Source organism: Ornithodoros turicata, chromosome 3, assembly GCF_037126465.1.
Source record: "Ornithodoros turicata isolate Travis chromosome 3, ASM3712646v1, whole genome shotgun sequence".
NCBI classification, from domain to species: domain Eukaryota; kingdom Metazoa; phylum Arthropoda; class Arachnida; order Ixodida; family Argasidae; genus Ornithodoros; species Ornithodoros turicata.
The window spans coordinates 48,682,898-48,700,381 of record NC_088203.1 but is presented as its reverse complement, the minus strand read 5'-3'; the positions used below and the strand labels follow the sequence as shown (position 1 = coordinate 48,700,381).

Genomic DNA, 17,484 nt, shown 5'->3' with positions numbered 1-17,484 from the left:
TAGTATAGCCAACCTCTTGTCGATAGCGATTATAACACCTCCCAGAAAAAAGTAGCAAAGATAAATATATATATTTACCGCGACCGCCTTTACGCCGCTCAAATAACTTTCTATTACTGACTATTACTAAAGCGCGTGGGTTATTAACCAAAAGATCTCCTTCGACATCCCATTTCGGCATGTACACACGGCTAGCGGCGAGTGGGCAACTCATTGCCATCGGTATGATAATCCAAACTTCATAGCCATTCTGTTAGCCAGTAGCTTTTGCGCGCCGTTTGTGCGTTGTGTAATTTCACGTGGTATCATTGTTTGAAAGTGGACGCCGCAGTGTTAAAACCACGAAATTTCGAGCCGCCTGCGAGCGATGAAGCGAGCTGGAACAAATGTAAATATAGTTTTTAATCGTTGCTAAGTAGGAAGTTTACTTATATGTAAGAGCCTGAAGGCTGTTCTGAATCTATGCTCCGGACAGTGCTTCGTTTGACTCTATAAGATAGCATGCCGAAACAAAGAGACAAATACCTGAGGCAAAAAGCGTCAGCGCTAGCTCAAGCAACGATATCCGTGTTTAGCGATTCACGTCCGGCTAGTTCTACAACAGGCCCTGTCACGTATTCGACGCCTTCAGTTGAGTTACCGGCAGTATACCGCCCCGAGACTCCTGTGGCTACGGCGACAAACGCTTGCAGTGACTCCGCACAACATCAAAATTTGACTGACGAATGTTCTTCTCGACCATCTACGTCCTTCGTCACTCAGCAAGAGTCGCATGTCAGCGATTCCGATGCGAGTAGCCTACTCGAAGAGAACAGAAACTTCAGTTTTTCCGCCGATGAGTTATCCAGAGATATAAGATCATGGGCTGTTGAAGAAACCGTAACACAGGGCACGTTGAGTAAGCTGTTGTGCATTCTTCTGAAGCATTTTCCGCATTGCGAACTGCCTCGTGATGCGGGAACCCTTCTGCAGACCCCAAGAAGCAGCGCAAAGCACCTCATACAAATGTCTCCTGGCACATATTGCCACTTTGGCGTGAAGTCTGGCGTAGAAACAATCCTGAGAAACGTAGATGAACAGCCACAAAAAATTGCACTGTCCTTTAATGTGGATGGCCTTCCTCTATATAAAAGCTCTAGAACTGAACTATGGCCAATCCAGTGTATCATGAAGGGTGTAAGCAACGTTCCGCCATTTGTAGTGGGGGTGTATTGTGGAACGTCAAAGCCACCAGCCAATGAGTACCTGAGGAAGTTTGTTGATGAGATGTTAGAGCTCATTCAAATTGGGGTTACTCTCAACAACAGCATTGTCAATGTGGAATTTGACTCCATGATCTGTGACGCGCCTGCACACTCCTACATATTTTGTACAAAAGGCCATACAGGATACTCGGGGTGTACAAAGTGTATGGATGAGGGCGAATTTCACGAAAACAGAACACATTATGGCACAACCTCTGCCATTCTAAGGACTGATGAAAACTTCCGGTCCCAAGAAGACAACGAACACCATCGAGGAACATCAATTTTAGCGGAACTCCCAATTGACATGGTGAGCAGTGCACCCTTGGACTATATGCACCTTGTTTGCCTTGGTGTAATGAGGAAATTGCTTTTGCTGTGGCTCAGTGGACCTCTGTGTGTGCGTCTAGGCCCCATGGACAGGACTACCCTTACAACTCGGAGCATCTCGCTGCAACAAAGCATACCCCGCGAATTTGCACGCAAGCCGAGGGGCTTGGATGAGATCGATAGATGGAAAGCTTCTGAGTTGAGGCTTTTTCTTCTCTACACAGGTCCTGTGATTCTCGATGGTGTGCTTGCTAAACCAGCTTACCTCAACTTCCTGACATTGCATTGTGCAATTTCTCTACTTGCACATCCTGAACTCTGTCAAACACAGACCAGCTATGCGTCCTCGTTGTTGTCCCATTTTGTCCAAACATTTGCTGAACTGTATGGGGAGCACTTTGTTTCCTACAACGTGCACGGGCTTTTGCATTTGGCTGATGATGTCAGAAATCGTGGTCCGTTAGATACTTTCAGCGCCTTCCCCTTTGAAAACAACATGAAGTCTATAAAAAGGCAGTTGAAAAGACCAGGAGCCACCCTGACACAGCTATATAATCGCCATGCCGAAGCTATCCTTGCAGATGTCCAGCGAGCTGCTCAGAAAAAGAAGGTCGGTCTAGCGGATTCCCATAACCGTGGCCCTCTCCCACCCGAATGCATGCAGCCTCAGTATGCTGCATTCACTTGTGCCAGTTTCACTCTGCGAACCACAGGTCCAGACAGATATTGTTCCATAAATGGTCATGTGGTAGAAATACAAAATTTTGCTACATTGAGGTCGTCCGGCCAGCCATGTGTAGTTGGTTGTCAACTTGTACGGGTGAGGGACTTTTTCCAGAAGCCCTTTCCCTCCTCCTTCATCGGAGTTTCTGTTGTTGCAAGGGTCAATGATGTGCGTGTCTGGCCACTCGAAAATCCCACAAAAGTTGTCTGCTTGCCTCATGCCACTGGAATGATTGTTGTGCCTTTGTTGCACACAGAGTAGATCAAGTTTGGTACATACTCACAGTCACAATGATGCAGCTGTTACAGCAGTGGAAATAGAGAGGTGTAATGATTCATTTTGGACATCCAGTAGGCTTGCCGTGGCTCCAATCAAGTGTATTTCCTCAATCTTCACTATGAAATGTGGTTTTCTTGATTTTTTGTTACATTGAATCTGTTGCCTACTTGCGAATGTTGTGATAAAAATACCTTGTGAACTGGTTAGGTCAACTTTTTCCTTCCCAAGTAGTTGCTGGTTCTACACAGCTGGCTTAGCTGTTATCTGTGTAGCTAATTTGAGGGCAGCTGGTCATGCGAATGAAAAAAAATATGGCAGTTCTGTCTCTATTCTACAATGAAGTCAGACCCTGGTTCTGGAGTCTTTGTATGTGTTCTCGCGAAATGAAGTAATTTGTCAAAATATGTGTGCACCAAATGCCAACAGTGTGAAGAGTCCGTTGCTGCTCTTATTGGTTTCAAGCTAATTGGACTTTTATTCTAGGTCCCCTATACAATCGCACACTTCATCGAAAAAGATGAAGTGGAAGTCGTTCCATGCAGCTGGGTTTCTGGAAACATGTGCAGTTGGCCTAGGCAGGCCATGAGCAAAGTTCACAGCATGATAAGAAAAGGTTCTCCCCCTGGCCTTGACTGCGACGAGTTTGAAGTTGTTGTGAAAGGAATTTTTTGTTAGTGTTCATTTTATAAACATCACCTTGTTTCCTCATGGATAATACCTGACATTTGCAGCATGCTATAAGGATGCCAGGGAGAAGCTTGCAATTTCAGCATTTACGTCTGATCTTGAGACAAATGAGCTCCCGCCAAAGAGGATTCGCCGTCCTCCTCGACTGTTCGACAGTGAAGATGAAGACTACCCGCCTATACCAGACAGCTTTGTGAAAAGTACAGCGTTATTCTATCTCAGCATCTCTATCTCAATATTGTGAAGTGTAACATTATTTTCGTTAAGTGTTACAGAATTTTAATCTGTAACAGAAGATTATCTAGGCATGGTTTTTGCTTGGGGGCTCAATGACCTGGCGTACGACGTGTACGACATCTTTTAGGAGTGCAATGTGGTTAGTTAATTATGCGTGATCAAGCGTGTTAATTTTGTATTCCCTTTCCCCTTTAGAGAAAAGAAATAGCAAAATCTACAAAGTCATCTGGTGTCTTACAGCATTTCGAAAGAACTTCATACACCAAAGAAACAAAACGACAAACTAAGATGAAACTACACTCATTGAGCGGAGAAACTAGAAGAGCCACAGTCAGATTGCGGACTATGACACTACTCGCAGTGACAGTCTTAACAGATACAAGATGGCTGAATGCAGCCAGTGCCGTGCTGTCACGTGTACCCCAGATTAGCCTACAGTGTCAAGCGTTGTAGTTTGCAGTGTCACGTGAACCATGTCATATTTTGCGATCAGCTGACTGTGGCCTTTGCACTTCCTATATGGACTGTTTCATCCTACTGTTGTCTCGTGTCTGCATAACGTGAGAGAATTTGAACTTTTGGATGAGTATGTTGCGATAGTTTTGGGAGAGGGGATGATTTAAACGAAGATTGCCAATTCTGGTGCATCAGTTTCTTAAAAATGCACTAATTTGAAAGATTTATTTATGAACCAAATTACACTCACAAAATACCTTGCACATGTTGTCCGACAGGCCGTAGAACACACCTCCAGCCTAGGTAACTTTCATGATTTCAGTATAAAAGTTCTGCATCGCTTTAAGAAAATACGTAGCCTTTTCCCCACCTGACACAATGATTCTGCAGACAATCCAGTGAAGAACCCGAAGCATCATGGCCAAAAATTCAGTGAAGCATCAGCCAGCAACGGTGTGTATCATTTACCTTCAGTTGGAGATAACACTGAGTCATTATACCATTAGAGAGACAGCGAGCTGTAGTGGTGTCAAATCATGCAATGCAAAATATTTGATAGCTTATTGATGATGACCAGTTGATAGATTAGTTGGCACATATGCTTATACTTTGCAGTCCAGCACACAGTTACGTCGCCACAAGCAAAGGTAGGCACTACTAAACTACCCTGCCCAAAGAGTGAAAACCTATCATTTCTTGCTTTTGCACGTGCAGCGGTCAGAAGTCACCATTCTAGTTCACCTTCCAGCGACCAAGCCCTCGGTATGTTTGATTCTGATTAACTTTTTCAGTTTTGGAATTTTGTAGCATTGAAGTTACTTGCCTATCCCACAGCTTTTCCGCTGAGATGTGCGTAAGTATATATTGTGATATGCATCATGCTTCTATATGTCGCTAATTATTTACTAACAAAATTTAAGTCATAGGTTTACCTGGAAGGTTGCAAGATTGCGATGAAATGCAAGTTGTAACATGGTAATCTCGGAACTGGGGGTTCCTGTGCGCGTTTTAAACAGTTTACGATGATCGTTTTAATTATGGGGAGCCCCGGGATTTGATCTGAACTAGTGTAGCATTGGGTACGTTAGCAGTGGATACCGATAACTGTCTCCTCATCCTTGTGATATGCCTGTAAGATCAGAAACATACAGATACTGTGGGTTCTTAGGCCCATTTTTCTTTTTGCATATGGAATATTTATGTAAACTATGAGCAATCCATTTGCAAACTGAGCTTTTACTCATCACTGCATAAAATTCAATAGGTCATTTTTGCCCTTTTCTTTTTTCTCTCTACTAGAAATTTCAGATCGCTCAAGGGATTCCTCCCCAGCATCCCAGAATGAACTTCCCACTGGTAATAATTTTTTGGTTGATCTTTATGTTGAAGTACAACCTGCATTTGCATGCCAGTAGCATTAATTGCCACTGTACGGAGCATTAATTGTCTCTTTGATCCTTATTGTTAACGGGCTCCTTATTGCTTTCCCCCTATCATCACCAGCAATGGGATGGAGTATCACCCCTGGCAATCAAAGTCCCCAGTCATCATCTTAAAGTTGTTGTTTGATACCAATTGTCTAGATAATGAAGAAAGGTACCAACGACCCTTGGAAACTGCTGCTAATTCTGAAAAATCTTTTGAAAAGGCACTGCCTAAGCATGGTAGGTGTTCATTATGCAGCTTTTATCATAGCTCCATGGTTTTGCTAATTATGTGAATTTTTCCCACAGAATTTCAGCGTCAGGTGCTCAAAAATTTTCACATTCTGCGTTTGACGGTGCAGCAGCTCAGTGATCTAGTTTGTGGGCTTGTACCACAGGAGCCATCTACAACATGTGCCCCTTTACTTCTGACTGAGGCACTTCAGACTGTGGAGCAGTTAGAAGGTTTTGAACGGAGCCTGACGCAGCAGAAAGAAGACCAGTTGGTAATTTCGACTTTGTAGGAAGTTCTCGTTAAGATATCCACTTATAGGCAACAGGCTCAGCTAGACCCCTAGCTAGCGGAATAATGAGCTGGGTAATTCTATTTTAAATCACCTAAGGTCTCCCGATGACATTCTTTGATTTCAGTTCAAAAAATATATGTTGTAGACGACCTTAAGTGAAGACGAAAGCAGGTTCCAGGAGCTTCCTACGATCAACCAGTGCACGGATGGAGAGTGGGTAAAGTGGTGCCATCATCGCTGTTTTTTTTTCTGGCGACTTTCCAGCCTTACTGATGCCACTTCATTCGCATCACAGCCCTCATAGCTAGCACATGTAAAGTGTGGGCACTCTAGTATACCTGTACGGAGTGAAAACGGTGTCACTTTAAAGGGACGCAGAAGAAAAATGCCAAAGTCTGCAGAGATGACAAAAATTTCACGTTTTTTAGCCCTCATAGCTTCTCGACGGCAGGTCACATATTCATAAATTGAGTATGCTTTAAATGTGCAATCTTTCCTCTATCGTTCAATATGCTATAGAAAACCATTCTAGCTCGTTTTGTTGCCGAAAGAGATCTCAGTAAAGTTTGGTGAGAGCAGAAAATTGCTACTATGTGGTATGGCATACCTCAGCCCCTGCAATACTTATTCTAATAATTTAGCAGTTACTGAAAGACCAACGTATTCCCTAAGTCCAGCTCCAAAAATATGTTGCACTATTTTAGTAGGGTGAACGCAGTGAATTATTTTCGGAGCCCAGGTATTGCCGTTGCGGCCTTCACTCAGATTCCACTTTCGAGTGACATGCTATAGCGCGTTATCCATTTCACAGGGCCTTCGGTCTCCGTTATGATGCATTGATTCCCGCCGCTGGCACTTAATTGTGGACATGTCCACGTCGGCATTCTTATATTTACGCGCAACCCTTTTATATGGCATTGCGAGACCAACAGATGGCGTCTGTCTATTATACCGCAGTGACTGAGAGTGGAATACTGACTCGCGACAAGTTTTGCAGCAGTTTTGTCAATACTGCACAGGGTGTGTGCTTCAAAAAATCTGTACTGGGAAGTGGTGCCAAGTGGCGCATTGCTGAAGGTGCCGTCTTTATTACAGCTGCAAAAAAAAGTAAAAAACTGTCCGGCTACACTGCATAGGTAGCACATGCATCCCCTGAGTCCCGACATTATTTGGTCACTTAGACAGGATTCTGTCAATAAAGAGGAGGGTTGCATCACGCCAGACCAGGTGAAGCCTTGTCGTGAGAACGCGTCCTCCATTATTTTTCATCAATATATGTCACAAGTAGATGTCACGCTAACTTCCATCACAGAAAGGCATGGTACCTATGCAATGTATGCTGACAGTTTTTGGTGCTGCTGTAATAAAGACAGCACCTCCACCAATCAACCACTGGTAGCGCTCCCCAGTTCAGATTTTAAATTTAAGTTAAGAAATTGACACCTTGTGCTGCATTCACAAAACTGTTTCAAAAGTTGTTGCTATACTCAGCTACATAATGTAACTCAGTACTCCACTCTCTCTCTCTCTGCGGCGTGTTACACGCCATCTGTTGGTCTCCCAGCGACATATAAAAAGGTTGCGCGTAATTAAGAATGCCAACTTGGACATGACCACAATTAAGTTCCAGCGGCGGGAGACAGTACAACATCAGAGAGACAGAAGACCTTGTGAAATAGGAAACGCGCAATGGCGTGCCACTCGAAAGTGGATTCCGAGTGAAGGCCGCAACGGCGATACCTGGGCACGGAGAAAAATTCGCTGCGTTCACCCTACTGAAATAGTGCAACATATTTTTGCAGTTGGATTTAGGGTATAGGTTGGCCTTTCAGTAACAGCAAAATTATTGGAATAAGTGTTGCAGGGGCTGAGGTGTGCCATACCAAACATCGGCAATTTTCTCCTCTCACCAAACTTTACGGACATCACTTTAGGCAACGAAACGGGTTAGAATGGTTTTCTATATATTGAACGATACAGGAGAGATTGCACATTAAAAGCGTACTTCATTTATGGATATGTGACCTGCCGTCGAGGAGCTATGAGGGCTAAAAAAACGTGCAATTTTTGTCATAGCTGCTGACTTTTTTCTTCTGATTTTTTCTTCACTGTCCCTTTAAACTGACATCGTTTTCACTCTGTACAGGTATACTACAGTGCCCACACTTTACGTGTGCTGGCTATGAGGGCTGTGATACGAATGAAGTGGCATCAGTAAGGCTGCCAAGTCGCCAGAAAAAATTACTTCGCGAAGACGGCGTCACCTCCATCTGTGGACTGGGTGACTGTAGGAAGCTCCGGGAACCTACTTTTGTCTTCACTCAAGGTCATCGACAACATATATTTTTTTCACTGAAATAAAAAAATGTCATCGGCAGACCTTGGTCGATTTAAAATGGAATTACCCAGCTGTGTGTGCATTTGTAGCAGATATAGCATTCTATATCGCAAATATACGCTAATACGTCTCTTTCTCTGTCTTTCTTGATACTGCTGCAAATATTGTTGCTTTAATGCTGGTTGTATTCTTCACTCTCAGAAATGTGAACAATTAGGTGCCCAAACAGTTTCTCATGTGTATTTATTTTTCTTTTTTTCCTACATCTAAAAATTATATTACAGAGCCAGGAGCTTGCTCTCCTTGGTGGAGGGTCAGTAAAGGCTGTCGTAAGACGCATAATGGGTCACCTCTTTACTGATGACGTTGGAGAACAATTCAGCTGGGAGGGCAGAAAGGGAAAGCATGTATTCAAGGATTTGAAACTGTGTGCTGCAATAATAAGTAAGTGTCCTCTATCATTTTGAAGTTGTTTTATGATTTCATTTATGTTACTTGCTCTGCATATTACCCGACAAAAATGTGTTATTAAAGGCATAATTGCTGGTAATGTAGGAATACGGGCGTTGACAAAATGGGCGAGCAGCAACAGGGCCTAAACCACCACTTCTTGGTTGCCCCGAGGAGTGCCCTGCTGGCATGCTTTCAGACAACTAACCATGAGCCTTGTGCTGATTTCCACGTTGCGTTCCACCCTCGGAAGGAATATTTCATTGTGTTCAGGGGACGTTGCTGCCTTGCTTTATCCTATTTATAGACTGTACAGGTGAATGAGATATATTTATAGTGAGGAGATGCAGTGTGTGTCATTTCATTTCTTTGAGGCCCCTTGGTCAGTCATCACAAAGCAGTGCTATGTGACTTAAATGATTCATGCACTTGGCATGAAAGGAGGAGGTGCTGATTAAAGTCCCATTTGTTCATGGCTTTCACTCTCTGGCTTTTGTGGTGCTGAAGCATTCTACGCTGCTGTGCAATTGTGCTGTTTTTTTCTCTGGAGTGCTCCAGCCCGTCCTCCCCATATCACAATTCGCATCCTTTTGTGTGAGAAATGAATAATTTCACTGTGTTGTTTTGCAGAAATTACTGTATGGGCTATTTGCAACGCACACGTCAGGAATTACCAGTCAGGAGGCTCGGCAGCCCGTATTACCTTGGTCGCATGAAATATGTTGCACGAATCTTGTATTTGGGGGTGGACCATAAGACTGCACACCATTCGTATTTTGCGGAAATAACCTTGCAGGATGTGGTGGCATTAAACTACGAGGTGCTGATATAGACAAGTGTGTCCGAAATGGCATATCATAGTAACCATAACAAGAGCAAAAAAGAAAAGAAAAGTAGCGTGCATCTTATATCAGACACTGTGCAAGTGTGGGAACGAGAAAGCCACTCTTAAAGTGGCTGTTCATTTAGTGGTACCAGGCAATAACAGGATGAGGGGAAGGGGCAAATTTCTGGGAATGCGCCACAAATTTGCTGAATCGCATGGCTGCTTGTGATGCCTATGTGGTTTGTTACCAAAGGAGTTTAACACTGTTTCATATTTTAGGAGCTGTGCATTCAAACAAAAAGCTTGGAAAAGCCACACACCACGACATAGAGAAGGAAGTAAAGGAATGGCTACGCCACGCAAAGGAAAGGAAGGACAGGCGGAAGGCTAATTAAGGCAAGTGTTTTTGTTGTGAAAGTCTATGGAGTTTCTGTGTGTGTTGCCTGATAGGTCTTCAGCTAACAGATTTTATTATTGTTTTAAGTACTGTTAGCTGCATTACTATTTTTATAGTATTATACCTTACATTTTGCATAACATGTTTGTCCAAAAAGCAGTTTCACATATCTACAATGCCAGCATGTTTTGTATCTTTCAGTTGGCTCAGTTATTTACCTGCCTCAGTCCACAAGAACTTACGCTGTCCTCGGAGGCACCCTAGCACAGTACGCTATTGACGAAATTAAATCTGTACTCTCGCCACTCATATATATATATATATGTATCTCTTATGCTGTCCTTGGAGGCACCCTAACACAGTATATTTAGAAATTAAATCTGTACTCTCGCCACTCATATATATATATATATGTATCTCTTATGCTGTCCTTGGAGGCACCCTAACACAGCTCGCCACCCATATATATATTTTTTTTCTTTTTCTTCTTTTTTTGCTTGAGTGCAACAATACCGCCCTGTGTACAATTGTGGATCATATTTTGTACAACGCTATGATGTTCATCTTTGTAGTGTCTTTGTGTTAATAGATGTAACACGAAATGTCTCAACATATAGCACTGTTGTGTTTGTATCACAATCTTGAGTTGTTTTGTTATCTGTTGAAGCTGGGGGAGGGCCTCAGTTTTATAGACTACTTCTACGCAGGCACTTGGAGTTGTATATGTATATATATATATCCATTACAAAAAGACCAGCAACTGCTTGACTACTGCTTTTTCCTTTGGCTTATACACCCTTAAAAATGAACTTCACTGCATAGCACGCTCCTAGCCAACCATCATCTTAAATGATATCGTTATCTGCCCCAATTTGTTGAAAACGGTAAGCGTACACCTTTTTTGTGACAGTTATGGACAGCATAAGTGCCACAAAAAAGGCGTACGCCTCTCGTTTTGAACAAATCTCTGCAGATAACGATATCATTCGAGATGATGGTTGGCTAGGAGTGTGCTCTGCGGTGAAGTTCATTTTTAAGGGTGTATAAGCCAAAAGAAAAAGCAGTAGTCAAGCAGTTGCTGGTCTTTTTGTTAAAAATCTGTAATGTATATGAAAAACACCATTCAGGAGCATATCATTTTGCATTTGACTGATTGCATTGCTAGTCATCGATGTGAGTCCTTTTGTCCATTGATTTTAATACGTGCTGCAGACCACCTCATGCAGTCACCACGACAACATTGAGTTCCTGCATACAGGGTGTCCAGTGAGAAAGTGTAATCAAATTTCTAAAACTTGTCTTTGATAATTTTCTTAAGTAATTAAGAAAATTATGGAACTACTTGTAATACACACAGAGGGACTTTAGCCATATATTGAGGCCGTTTGCATTTGTGTCACATTAATTACGCTAGTTTTGCTTATTGAACTCTAAAATTAGCCAAGCAAACATAACGTTTTTCTTGACGAATTCGGAAGCCGATGACCATAGCACACTATTCCAATCAAAATGAGTTTTTTTTCGGAAGATTTCTAAAAAAATGATAGCGGCAAAACAGTCTCTTGGCGAGGCGTGGTCGATGAAATTTGTGTTTGCGTAAATGCTGGCTCTGCCTTTATTGAGACAGAGTGGAAACAGCCACACCCAGTCGAAGGCATTACTGTGGTAACAGACGTTATCAGTGGCTGAGGATTGACGGCATGCACATTGATAAAGGAGGGAGGGCATCTGGATGGAGCGAGAAGTTCCGCAAACACAAATTCCGTCGACCACTCCTCGCCCAGTAACTGTTTTGTGGCTATCAATGTTTTTTTTTAGGAATCTTCAGAAAAACCTATGGTTTCAATTGGAATAGTGTGCTATGGTCATCAGCTTCCGAATTCGTCAAGAAAACGTTACCCTTCCTTGGCTAATTTTAGACTTCATTTAGCTTAATTAATGTGTGACGCAAATGCAAACAGCCTCAGTCTGTGGCAAAAGTCCCTGTGTGTGTATTCCAAGTAGTTTCATAATTTTCTGAAGTAAATCAAATTTTTAGAAATTAATGTCATTTTCTCACCAGACACCCTGTGTATAGTATTACTTGAGTGCACAGGATGCTGCACATGTTTGTATTAATACATAGTCGGGGTGGACATAACATACATTATCTCTGAGGATTGCTGATTTTCGGTACGTGCTGTACAAGAATACACAATAAATATTCTTTGCTGGTACACATTTGCAGTGGTCTCTGCGCACTTGACAAACATTAAATATCACATGCATGAGGTTTTTAAAAGCAAAATATGTATGATATTGGTAACCTCCCATATATATCCAAATATCCGTGAGAGACGTCGCAGGGACTTTCAGTGGATCTACAAACATGGCAGAAATGCTAGTCGCAGGTATATCTCATGGATGTAAAATGGATCTCTAGCAAACTCCAATGGATATCCAAACGTCCCGGGCGAGATATCCTATGGACATTTTCTGGATGTATCTGGTTTGCTGGGGGAGAGTGCTTAGCTTTGCACCGATAACACTCAGGCAGACTTCCACTGTCTCGACGTGGTGTTTTGGTAGAGAAAACCGAGTCTTCCTTTCCTTTTTGCTCAGACACATCATTTGCGGCTTTCTGTATGCATTCCTGCTGCGAAGCTACTGCCCCTGCCGCCCGTGCGCGCTTGTACGCCTGTTCAAACGTCAGGTTAAAAAGCGATAAAAACCGGGCTGTTTGGTGGTACATCCTAAAAGCGATGTTTTGTCTCTGTGTGTCGCCTGCACCGGGGTTTTATCGCTTTCAGGACAAACGTGAGGCTCTTCTCAGCTAGCAACCTCTACTGTACTCGCGTGTCCACTATTCCACAAAGCAAACGGTCACGTAAACATTACTTCCAACGGAAGCTCGGCAGTTCCAAATTCACAATGCTCGACAAGTTTACGTAAAGCTGTTACGTAGTCTGCAACAGTCTCTGATGGTAACTGGCTCCTCCTGTAAAACTGGAAACGAGCGAATAATTCCGAAGGCCTTGGGTTCTGATGTTTTTTGGCAGCTTCCACAATAGCGGCATAGTCAGTTTCTTTCGGCCTCTTGGGCTTCACCAGTGTGACTATCAAAGAATAAGTTGCCTCACCCCATGAGCTTAGCAGCACCGCACGTCCCTCATCGTCCTTAGTCCTGTTGTTGGCCATGCAGAACATCTCCAGTCGTTCTACGTATTCTGTCCAGGACGCGTCGGTTCTGAGGCGGTATTCCCCCACGATTCCTACCGAGCCAACCATCGCACGACTCGCTCCCGCTTCTGCTATCCGGCTCTCCCAGTTGTTCGTCGCCAATGTAATGACTCAGGCACCGGTTCATGTCAGCGGTACAAGAGCTTGCATTTAGTAATCCTTAAATATCCCAGCACTGCACCAATGAACCTAGCGATCGTGAATCAAACAAGATAGTAACAGGTTACAGCGATAACCACCCTGCACGTGGCAGGTAACAACATGACCTGACCTCATAACAGCAAGTGAGCGATCCACGTCAAGAGGAGACTGAGTCGCCCGCCCCCTGTGTCGATGAATGTAATAAGCTCTAACATGACACATTGTGCGAGAGTTTTTCCACATTTGTGTTGCACATCACAGGGCAGCCCAGCTCTGATTATGTGCACACCTCACGTTTTAATAGGGAATTTTCAAACGGCTAGCACAGGCAAGGCTAAGTTCCCAGGTGAACAGCGTGGTACCATCAGCGTCAAGGTTGACCAGGGCGGACGGCATCGAACCATCGACATTGACACAGACCAGGGTGACCAGCTTGTAAAGGAGGTGAGTCACATGTGAGCTCTAAAGTAAGCCGTATTTCATTGTGTACTTATTTCCATCCCCAGTCATTGAACCCGGATGGGCAATTGTCAACCTAGACCTGCCATTTTCTTTACGAAACCTGAGAAATGGCTTTGTGGTGGCGCCCAAAGGGAACGTGTACCACTTCACCATGCTTGAACTTTGGAAAAGGCCGTCGTCCTGTGCCTTCTTATATACGACATTAAGGACTGGTCCTGCCCACTTGCACACTGCAAGACGCTGCTGCTGATGCAAAAAGTAGTGTTCGGTGTGTAGTATGCAAACGGTGTTCAAAAGGCATGCATGAATGGAAAATTGAAGGACCTTCTGAAGGCGGCTCAAGGACATAATTTTAGTGCAATATTTACACCAAGGCCAAGGGGAAGATAAGTGCCGTTTTGTTTTTCTTTCACATGTATTATACTCGAAATAATAAAAGTCGCACAGGTTGTGAAGAGAGGGAAGTCTAAGATGCAGTGGCGGCAGAGAGGGATACAAAACCTCAAGAATGGTGCCATCGATATTCCGAGCAGCGGCTGCTCCCTCAAACTTCGCCTTCGTGATCATAAGTATAGTGTATTGAAAGGTTCGTGGTGACATGATTCGCAGTTTACTTCGTCCCCAGACAACCATCAACGTCTCAAGGACATCCCTGTTTGGTCATAACGTCCACATCCATGATGGATGTCCTGTGGATATCCCCTAGATATCCTAAAATATCCATAAATATCCTACATTCATCCAATGCTGACGTTGCAAGCTGGACGTCCCCTGGATGTCATGTAGATGTATATTATCGGAAGTGTCGTGAAACTGCCAATAAGGCTAACAGCTTGAATAACAGCGAAGGTGTGGTGCACTCTGGTCGCAATTAATATTAACTAGATGCGTAAAATTACATAACGCAACATTTTGATGCGGGATCTTAGTAGCTATATTTTGATTGGCATCCTGCGAGTAATATTGCACCAGTTTCATTTACTCAATAGCTCCGTAAAATAACCTGCACACAACTGCGACAGTACCAACCGTGATGTGCGCAACACTCCCTGGGATCAAAAAGCAAGAAACGTTGCCCGCCGTTCACTGCTGAGCGTCGTCTGCTGCATTAACTTGCACCTCCGCGCAAGAGCTCAAAGCGCCATGAGCATCTATATTAGTGCACGTCATCATCATCATCCGCTCGCCACTATGACTGTTCACATTCCGTTGTGCAGTTTTAAGTTTCAAGGTGAGCCTATGAAATGTGTATGAAGTTGCAGTGACGCCGGAAGTTAACGGTAAAATATATGTGTACATGGAGGATCATCGGGCTGCAGACAAAACTGCGATTTCGGCTAACGCCCTTAGTATGCAACGCAATCAATACGAGTGTCATGCGTCTTGATGCCAGGATCAAGATGTGGTCTTTAGTGAACATGTTGATTGAAAGTCATGAGAACTGTGAGTCCTCAATAGCTCCTCCAATCACCCGTCGCAGGGGAGGTTGAGGGAACTTATTCTTCAACGTCAGAGAGTGCTGAACAGTTTGAAACAAAGAGTACTCAACGTGATTTCCAAGACAGAAGAGAACTGGGCCCGGTTGTACATGGTTATTTCAGGAGCGATGTAAATGAAGTACCACAGATTTTGACTCCTCTGAGAGCGTAATGCAAAGCATACTGCAATCAGTGCCATCATCTCGAATGACATTGTTCACGCCCGTGAGATGTTGAACAAGGGAGGGGTACGCCTTTTTTGTACCACTTATAAATTTCACCATTGGTACAAAAAAGGAAGCGCCTGCGGTTTTCAACAAATCAGGGGCGAGAACCCTACCTTCGTCAAAAGCTGCAGAACTTTTCCTAGAAGGAAATAAGACTACTAAGAGGTACCAAACACAAAATGAAACTTATCAGTGTCAACCCTGTGTTCCTTCTGTCAACCCTTTGTTTTTTGTGAAATATTTCATTTGATATATTGCTACGTATGCGACATCATCTGAATTTGTGAACTTGTGTGACATTTACAGGGTGTAGTTCTTTTAGCTTAACTTATGCCTGCTGTTGGCTGTGTTCTACAGTTCCCGGAAAAAGTTAACGGGACACGCGAGCTGCATACTTTTTCTCTGGTGCGGCACCCAAGCGGTCTTCGGACGCAGTAGAGTTATTTGCTGAGGGAGGCGTGGATGAGTGTGCTGCTCGGAACTCGCTACGGTAGTTTCGGTATTACTTCTGTTGAACGTGCCCACGAAGTCCGTTGGATTTCACGGCAGTGCTCTCCAAAACCACGTGACTGAAATATTGTGTGTGTAAGCTGTTATCTGATCACATCTGATATTTAATATAATTACAGCTATGTCCCGTACCGATTAATTAGTTTAGAAGATATGTAATGCTTCTTCGCTTTTTGCATGGACAACACAGTATCGTGCTTCCACAATGACTTATTCTTGTGTCCCCGATGATAGCGGAGATCCGCCTACGTATTAGCTTCGTAAATAAAAAAAAAAGAAAGGAAAAATCAGTCACAGAAAAAATGACGTTCACGCGCGAGCAAAAAGCAGAAGTAAAGGTGACGGCTGTGTCGGTTTACCTTCCCGCATCGCAGCATGGTAACCAGAGACGGAATCCGCTCTACTTGAATGTGCCGATATTTGATTTACAATAAGAAGTAAGGTAGGACGTCTGAAGGACGTGGAAGCAGGTGAACAGAAGTGACGCCAAAGACATGTGAAAGTACAGTTTCTATTGGGACTGCCGAAAATATATATATTTATCAAAGCCTACTTCGCAACATTGAAAGCACGTTCAAATTATTACAATGCAAGCTTACGAGCCAGGCGTGACGACTGTGAAGATTATACACGCTCAAAAGCACACAAGCATCTGACTCCAGTCACACTTCCAGCACTCACTCCCAAGTTATGAGCGCATGCGTACATATGCAGGTGCGTTATCCGCTGACTTACAGTCTGAAAAAAAAGCAAAGAAAAGAAAAACCAGCCTTTCCATTGAAATGAAGTAAATGAACACACATGACACACAATGAAATACACTACAGGAAGCCCTATTTCCAATCTATCAATGTCACAATTGTAACTGCTTATCTCTCCGTCTTCTGGACGTAAGTCGGGCACATGTGGTTTTGAAGTAACACACAATAGGTACATATTACGAAGATATGACGCAAGCTAGCGTTTGCTTGAAACAACATCTGGGCATACCCTTCCTACTACTCCCAGCTGGGTCATTCCAGGCCAAATCATCGAAAGGTCGTGCTCGACCCCACTCAGCTTTGGTTCCAAAATTTATCATGGACTCCTTACTGCGAATAAAGATTTTTCTCGAGTTTTACTGAACTACGTTGATCCGCTGTCGATTTAGGCGGGATCAAAGTTCGTCAGAATCGCGAAAACCATGCTGCGAATAAAGTGACCTAGTGAGTAGAGTTTTGCGTCTAGGGAGACGTCAGTGACATAGAATGAAAGAACATGGCCCTGACAATCTGCCAATACGAAGTTCTTCCCTCGTCTTCCATTTGCGGCCAGCGAAACAGAGCTGCTTTTTACGCCATTTCTTACATCTTTGCGCCTTGCTAAAGGTACTTTTCGCACAAGCTGGAAGGCAACAAAAATTCAGCATATTCTGGACCTTTCATGCTTCAAAACTACATGTTTTGAAGACCGAGCACATAATACGTTTTGCCACATTTAATCCCAAATGTCGTACTTTTGACAAAGCTGGCCGTTTTCAACGCCATTT

At 43.5% G+C, this 17,484-nt stretch overlaps 2 protein-coding genes and 1 pseudogene across 2 annotated transcripts in view; 1 reads left to right on the top strand and 2 right to left on the bottom strand.

Annotated features, from left to right (window-relative positions):
* Nucleotides 1-10,207, top strand: part of LOC135389440 (uncharacterized) — a gene marked incomplete at its 5' end in the record, with an annotated part of 172,465 nt that extends 162,258 nt beyond the window's left edge. The window contains 10 exons of the mRNA XM_064619488.1: nt 3,061-3,247; nt 3,309-3,464; nt 4,348-4,410; nt 4,573-4,719; nt 5,257-5,313; nt 5,541-5,621; nt 5,691-5,887; nt 8,531-8,690; nt 9,802-9,918; nt 10,121-10,207. Of these exons, the coding sequence (XP_064475558.1) occupies nt 3,061-3,247; nt 3,309-3,464; nt 4,348-4,410; nt 4,573-4,719; nt 5,257-5,313; nt 5,541-5,621; nt 5,691-5,887; nt 8,531-8,690; nt 9,802-9,917 (1,164 nt within the window). The remainder of the gene's footprint in view (nt 1-3,060; nt 3,248-3,308; nt 3,465-4,347; nt 4,411-4,572; nt 4,720-5,256; nt 5,314-5,540; nt 5,622-5,690; nt 5,888-8,530; nt 8,691-9,801; nt 9,919-10,120) is intronic.
* Nucleotides 1-16,613, bottom strand: part of LOC135388461 (phospholipase A2-like) — a 114,429-nt gene extending 97,816 nt beyond the window's left edge. Inside the window, exon 1 of the mRNA XM_064618038.1 lies at nt 16,556-16,613. The gene's annotated coding sequence lies outside the window, so the exon portion shown is untranslated. The remainder of the gene's footprint in view (nt 1-16,555) is intronic.
* On the bottom strand, nt 12,652-13,186 carry LOC135387670 (uncharacterized; annotated as a pseudogene).
* Nucleotides 16,614-17,484: the final 871 nt, after the last annotated feature.